At 40.7% G+C, this 7,485-nt stretch overlaps 2 protein-coding genes across 2 annotated transcripts; both read right to left on the bottom strand.

Moving 5' to 3' along the window:
* Nucleotides 1-902: 902 nt before the first annotated feature.
* Nucleotides 903-3,846, bottom strand: si:ch211-161c3.5 (uncharacterized protein C3orf18 homolog). The gene is made up of 4 exons (XM_039016656.1): nt 3,556-3,846; nt 3,376-3,401; nt 3,022-3,148; nt 903-1,750 (listed from the first exon to the last, which is right to left on the bottom strand). The coding sequence occupies exons 1-4, from the start codon at nt 3,844-3,846 to the stop codon at nt 1,670-1,672; spliced, it is 525 nt and encodes a 174-aa protein (XP_038872584.1). The 3' UTR covers nt 903-1,669.
* Nucleotides 3,847-6,146: 2,300 nt separating this feature from the next.
* On the bottom strand, nt 6,147-7,485 carry LOC120065590 (calglandulin-like). The gene is made up of 4 exons (XM_039016654.1): nt 7,308-7,485; nt 6,522-6,666; nt 6,297-6,394; nt 6,147-6,190 (listed from the first exon to the last, which is right to left on the bottom strand). The coding sequence occupies exons 1-4, from the start codon at nt 7,483-7,485 to the stop codon at nt 6,147-6,149; spliced, it is 465 nt and encodes a 154-aa protein (XP_038872582.1).

Genomic DNA, 7,485 nt, shown 5'->3' with positions numbered 1-7,485 from the left:
ATCTTACCATAGCTATGGAACAACTATATCAGAGGTCCACTCATCTCACTTTGTTCGTAACAGCATACTGTATACAGATGTAGGATCTTAATTTGATCACATTTTTGTTGCTGAGTTTTTTCCTGCACTGCAGGAAATGCAAACTTGTAGTATATTTGAGATTTCCACTTTGAAATTTCAGACTTGATTTGCCCTAATGAAAAATGTATCAACCCTTACAAAAATGTTAATTAATTATAATCAACATAATAATTCACATTTCCTGTTGCTGCAGGATTATGTTTCTGCTGTAGCAAACTGGATCAAATTAAGATCCTACATCTGTAGGTAAATATACCCAAAGTACGGTACTATGATGTCAGTAAGAGTGGCTCCTAACCTAACCACAGTCATACCTCAGCAATATCAGGATAGCCACTATCTATATTATAATCACAGTGTTGCTCTAAATGAGCTGACTGATATTGATATATTCAGTATAAATATTTTAGGAGTTTATTTCATGTACTTGTTGTTATGCTTTATGTATGAGGGTTTTTAAATATTGAATAGAGTAGTTAGGTTCTCTTATCTTGTAACATCTCCAGTTTTAATCTTTTTTGTGTTTGCGATCAATGAAAAAGTCTCCCTTTTCATTTTAGTCTTTCATATATTGTTTGATTTATTTTTGATTTCAATCCATTTGAACTTGAATACACAACTCAAGAGGCTGTTTTCTAATTTGCCTCTGATCTGTCTCGCTTCATTGAGTATAGAGGTGCTACTTGGTCTTTCTGTTACCAATAAATGGTTCACATATGTTTGTTTGTCATGTGTTCATCAAAAAATTGTAGCACAATAAGTGGTTGTCAAAATACTGTGGTTTAAATACTCTGTTTTAGTGTATAGAAACCAATGCAGCTGCTTTATTACTTGTTATCGAGGAAACACACTACTAGTAATACTCTGAGGGCAAATGGAGAGTTCCCATAGAGGCGTAAGTGCTGAAGGACACATTTTGGACGTGTGTGGGTACATTACAGTATAGTAGTGTACACTGGGTGGGTTACAGTTCCCCAGGCATTGTCCTGCAGCAGTAATAGTTCTCCAGATCTCCTGATGTTGTGTTCTAGTTTTCCAATGTGCAGAACGTCCAGGTCTCCAGTCCACCACCATTATGGAAGCAGTTCAACATTTAGCAAAACCGTTTTATAGGAGTCACTTGTCAAATGTGGTTGTCTACATTTAGCAGCAAAATACAAACGTGTGGAAATAAATAATACATTCGAGACAAAGTTCTCATTAGAGAAGGAGGTGGGAGTTCCAGCAATTCTGCCACCAATATCACTTAACTATAGAGAAAGAGAGCGATCCAACAATGCACCACACTTGGAAGTATTTGTGCAACCAATAACAACCAGTGCAAAATCATTACTCGCATCATTTCCCCATATATCCCACCGTAGTCACTGAAGACAAGTTATAAACTGTAGACAATGGAAATAAGACTACGCTACAACTAAAACATCAGAATTCCCTTATAGCCCACCCTGAAAAAACATACTCCAAACATCAGTCTGTTTCCATGGGCTTCAATCCAGTTTTCCTTTTTTTTCCTGAGCGACGGATCTCTATGATGGGACAGCTAGTCCCCACTCCCCCCAGTCCCCTCATGCATGGAAGAGTGCTGTTATGCATTGAGAACGTTGGCTACGTCTGTGAAGACCAGGCGACTGGGCCTCTGCGTCATCCCCTGGGAGGTCGTGAGAGTCTACAGGAGGTGGGGTGGGGGCAAAACGGTATAACTGTGAGACATGAGACACCATATTATTTTGTACTGCCATGGTCATAAGCAGTCATATCAACTGTTTTGTATTAATATTTTGTAACCAATGAATAATGAATCTGCCCCTGCTATGACTGCTTATTACATCTGTTTTAGTGATGAAGCGTTAGGAACAAAGAAAGGGGTGGAAAAGTGAATCGATTACTTTATATATATATATACACTTACAGTTCCAGTCAAAAGTTTCGACACACCTACTCATTCAAGGGTTTTTCTTTATTTGTACTATTTTCTAAATTGTAGAGTAATAGTGAAGACATCACAACTATGAAATAGTAGAAAAGTGTTATACAAATCAAAATATATTTTATATCTTAGATTCTTCAAAGTAGCCACCCTTTGCCTTGATGACAGCTTTGCACACTCTTGGCATTCTCTCAACCAGCTTCATGAGGTAGTCACCTGGAATGCATTTCAATTACCAAGGTGTGCCTTGTTAAAAGATAATTTGTGGAATTTCTTTCCTTAATGTGTTTGAGCCAATCAGTTGTGTTGTGACAAGGTAGAGGTGTGGTATACAGAAGATAGCCCTATTTGGTAAAATACCAAGTCCATATTATGGCAAGAACATCTCAAATAAGCAAAGAGAAATTACAGTCCATCATTACTTTAAGACATGAAGGTCAGTCAATCTGGAAGATTGCAAGAACTTTGAAAGTTTCTTCAAGTGCAGTCGCAAAAACCATCAAGCGCTATGATGAAACTGACTTTCATGAGGATCGCCACAGGAAAGGAAGACCCAGAGTTCATTAGAGTTACCAGCCTCAGAAATTGCAGCCCAAATAAATGATTCACAGATTTCAAGTAACACACATCTCAACATCAACTGTTCAGAGGAGACTGCGTGGCCTTCATGGTTGAATTGCTGCAAAGAAACCACTACTAAAGGACACCAATAAGAAGAAGAGACTTACTTGGGCCAAGAAACACGAGCAATGGACATTAGACCGGTGGAAATCTGTCCTTTGGTCTGATGAGTCGAAATGTAAGATTTTTGGTTCCAACCGCCGGATATAATATAATATAACTGTAGATCAGTGAACAATAGATTGCTGCAGGTGATTCAAGATGAGTCTGAACATAATGTAACCGTTAAGACTTCTGTGTATCATCGTAGATCTACGGTAGATTATCAGTATCATTGAACATGGGAGTGCAGCTGCAGCACTGCTTCAGGCTTGTAGTGTATATAGTACCTTGTTATTGGATCCTGTGAGGTTGCTGTCCCGATTGTGGTCCAGTAGTTCCTGTTCCAGGTCATCCTGTTCCTCTGCAGGGTCAAAATTATACATGGGCATCAGCTGGTCCCTCAGCTTCTCCAGTCTGGGCGGTGAACACAGGGCAGAGGGCAGAGGGGAAACGAAAGGGTTAGAAAAATGTATCTCGTATTGAAACTTTGAATGAAATGTGAGAAACACACATTACTGACAGTTCTCTCAATGCTATGATTATTTGAATATGCATGAAGGACAGCCCTCCCTTTCACAAATCCGACTGATAACTTGAACTCTTATAATGAACTACTTTGCAATTCAAGTCAATGTCCTCACCTCTTCCGTTTCCTGATATACAACATCTGGGATGGGAGACATGGTGGGGCACAGGGAGACACATTGTTAATTAGATAAAAGGGGAAAAAGCGACTCGTTCATACTGCATACTGTCATGACAAACAGACATATTTTGTGGGCATGGAAACTAGGTAGTGACTAAAGCGATTGCTTTCTTACCATGACCAATGCCAGGCCAATTACAGTAATGATGCCAAAGGGCACCAGCACCATGCCCATCCCCGAGCCTTCTAACGCCACCTCTGGCAGCTTGGTGGCGTTGTAGCTTGTCTCGTTGGTTGTTGTTATAGTAATGGTACTGGTCATGAGTGTTGTTCTGGATGCGGTGACATTGTCCCGTTCCATCCTTGCGTCCGTGCTAACGGCGAGGAGGGAGGTCATGGAGGTGGGGGTCATGCTGGAGACAGTGGAGAGAAAGCTAGCGGTGGTTTTGGCCATGGTCGAATCCATGGTTTCAGCTGAGATGAAACAACCGAGGAATGTAGAGAGTTGTCTTGTTGTGTTCCACTGCTGTGGGTGTCTCAATGTGTCTCTTTTCTGTATCTCAGTCACCCATGTGTGTCACAACAGCCACAGGTTGTCTCTCTCTGGACTGAGGTCTGCTGAAGCTTTGCGAATGCATTGAGCACACCAGAACACACTCTACGGGCAGAACCTGAAACAGATCATTTTACACCGTCAGATCGGAAAACAAACAAACATATTATGCACACTACAATAGCATATCATATGGCTCTGGTTTGGTTGGAGGTTGGTTTTGGGTGTGCATGTGTGTGTGTGCGTGTGTGTATGACAGGCCACAAACATCCTTCCTTCCGCAAACGGTTTGGAAAGAGTGGGAAGAGGTTTAGCTGGGTAGCATGTTTGAGGTCTGAGGGACACATATGTCAAACAGGAGGGGATTTTCATTCTGATTATATAAATAAAGGCAAAGCCTCTGGTCACCTGCTGAAATTAGTCAGGTGTGTATCTTGATCTAAAATGACGAAACAAACTGCCACCAAGATGCATCATCCATAAATACTAAACTAAATGCAAAATAATCTTGTCTGTTTGTCACAGTGCTCATGACATGACTAGAATTTCGCTACGTAAAAGTATGTGTTTGTAGAAGTAGGTAAAAGTATATACGTCCCCACCCCCGATTCCATCAGATTGAACCCCATAACCCGTTGTGCCGACAGGGCAGCAGGTAGTGTTGTGGGCAGGATGTGGGCAACAGAAGCAGAGGAAAAGGTGTCAGAACAAAGCAGATACAATACAGAGGAAAACAAACCCCCAGACATGGATCTATATAGACTTTATAAAGGGCTTGTAAAGGCTTCATTAAGCCTTCATAAGATATAATTAGAGGGTCAATGTATTGAAATGCTGAATTATGCCATGTATATTGTTGGCCAATAGTATGGCAGACATGCGACACCCTACTATAGTGTCACACAAACCGTGAAAACAAAGACACATGAGCCATCCCGGGTCCCGCCCCCCTCAGAATGCAGCCTGCCTGCATGCCTGTCTGTTCACCTAATGAGGAACATGTGCAGTGCAAGCTCTCAACCAATCAAAACCAAGAGCAAGTCTCAGCCTTTGTCACTGTCCAATTAGAGATCAAATACAGTACAAAGACAGTCAACATAAAATGTCCATAATATAACATGTTTATCTCTTATTGTCTTATTCACACCATGGAATGTTGTTGCACAGTGATCATTCCTCTGTAAGCCAATGAGTATAAATAAATAAAGGCGTTTAATCCTGCCAACGTGACATGCAAGCTCTTGCCTTAAATGCCCTCCCAGATTAGTGGTATATGTTATGTACAGTACCTACCTTTCGTCGATGTGGTAGGAGAAGCACTATTAAAAAAAAGGAGCCGTAGGAGGCAACAAGATAGAGGAGGCGTAATATCTTAGGGAGAAGGAACGTGTCCCCCTCTCTACACCTCCTCCTCTTCTGCTTCTCCCTGCTCCTCAGCAGTAACGCAGGCAGCTGCTCCACTGACTGAGGGGCTGTTTACATGGAAAACACACTCATTCTCACCGCTGCTCCACTCCATACAAAGCAACCCAACCCCTGGCTGCTTCCAAAGGATTCCCTGTCTATCTGTCCTTGCTTCCTTAGACCTGTTCCCCTATCTTGCCCCTTGTTGTGTTTCATCAACAGGAGAAGCTCCAGGGATTCTGCAACCATAGCCCTGTGATCCAAAGCCCCCATCCCTCCTGTGATAGGTCGGATGGGGTGTAAGCGGCAGCTGCCGTTGGCTCCCTGAGCTGTCCATCTGGCTTTAGGGATGAAAATGGGATTTATTGGTTGGGCAGACCAGATGCTATCAGGCAGAGGGGGTGGCTGGCCTGGGGAACTTAACCCTTTGATGGATATCCTCTAAAAAGGCAAGGGACTGGAGATTCTCAGTGAGGCCAAGGTGCTTTCACTCAAGCCCTTTTCATTCATATAGTACCTTAAGGTTGCTCAGATGTTTTGTTGTTGTCATTTTAAGAAATCATACATATGAATTACTATATTTACATCAGAAGTCAATCAGTCAGCATACAAGGTAGTAATAGCCACATCTTTATATGAATTAAAATATAAACATCTGCATACTTGAGGAACAACATTGAAAGCAATTGTCTTGTTTTATCAACATGCGTGATCAAAACAGGTGAAGCATGATGTTCATAACAGTAACCTACACGGTCAACCCTGACCAATATAATGTTTCCTATTCATGTTTGCCTTCTTTGATTCATTTAGCACATCTTGAAGGAGCCTCCAGTCATCATGGTCACACATTCTGGGAAGAAAATGTTACGCTTTTAATGGTAAAAAGGTTATTTGTTCAAACCTATCCAGGTTATTCTAAGCAAGATAAAATTCAAAAGAGACTAGTCTACTCTTACCTTCATAATCGAAGCTTCCATCCCCATCTTTATCTGCCTCCATCATTTGCTCTGCCTTTAACTCATTCAGTGGTGCTCCTACATTCATCAACACATACCTGCAAATAGAGGTGGTTTGTTACTGATTCTAAAAGTTATTGAAGTACATATTGGGGAAGAACAGTCTGCAAAAAGGTATCTAAACTGGAATCAAGCCATAGTTGCTGTAGGTATTGTTAGGTTTACTTCAGGGTATTCCACTCAATATATCCCTCGGCCTCTTTCTCAAACACCTTGAAAGCAGCTCGTAGCATAGCATGTTGGCCCCTCGCGCTTTCATGAACCAATGCCATCAAACCCAGGAAGCTCTCACGGTTAAAAGTACCTTTGCCTGTGATGACACAAAAACAGGTGATAAGGGGAGATATTACCACTGGCTATATATAGCTGTGTATAGGAAACCAAATGAGAATTTGACAGCCTTAGTTATACAATTTCTTTGGATGTATTTTGAATAAATAAAAATAAAGAAGAAAGTTAAGGATGTCTTTAACGTTGTTAGTGGAATCAATATGTATTCGTACTGGGTGGTTGGTATTTATTGGTGGTAAGACAGAGATAAACTAAATGCCTAGACCTGAGTACTAGTATTTCACAAGTGAATCCCAGTGAAACACTGACATCTAGTGATGACAGAGAAATCCTACATGTCATGTTACGGTACAATGGTTTTGATTTCTGTCTCTCATACTAAAATGAATCTTCACAGAAAAAGTGAATCACTCATCTGTGTGAGAAGAACAGCACCATTTGATAAAATTTCATACAAAATTTGACAGTGAAGTGTGTAGCATTGCCGACTTTTTTTTGTCGGCTATAAAAGTTAATTGTACAATACAGCATATCATTATTATGGTAGATAACATTGTATTAGTTACTCAAATAAATAGTTAGTAAGATTATATATTATGCACATAAAACATATCAATGGTCACGTTAAAATGAAGGCCATATTGTGAAAGATATGCTCACCATCTTTGTCCACATCTTTGGCCATCTGAAGGAGCTCTCTCTTGGTGGGATTGATTACCATTAAACTCATCAGTCGCTCTAGCTCCTGTGTCTTCACTGTTCCATTTCCTTCCTCATCAAACATCTCAAAAACACCTTTATACTCAGTGATCTGTTCTTGTAATAGAGCATTTTCCAT

The sequence above is a fragment of the Salvelinus namaycush genome, chromosome 20, assembly GCF_016432855.1.
Source record: "Salvelinus namaycush isolate Seneca chromosome 20, SaNama_1.0, whole genome shotgun sequence".
In the NCBI taxonomy this organism is placed as follows: domain Eukaryota; kingdom Metazoa; phylum Chordata; class Actinopteri; order Salmoniformes; family Salmonidae; genus Salvelinus; species Salvelinus namaycush.
This window is presented reverse-complemented; position numbering and strand designations above follow the sequence as displayed.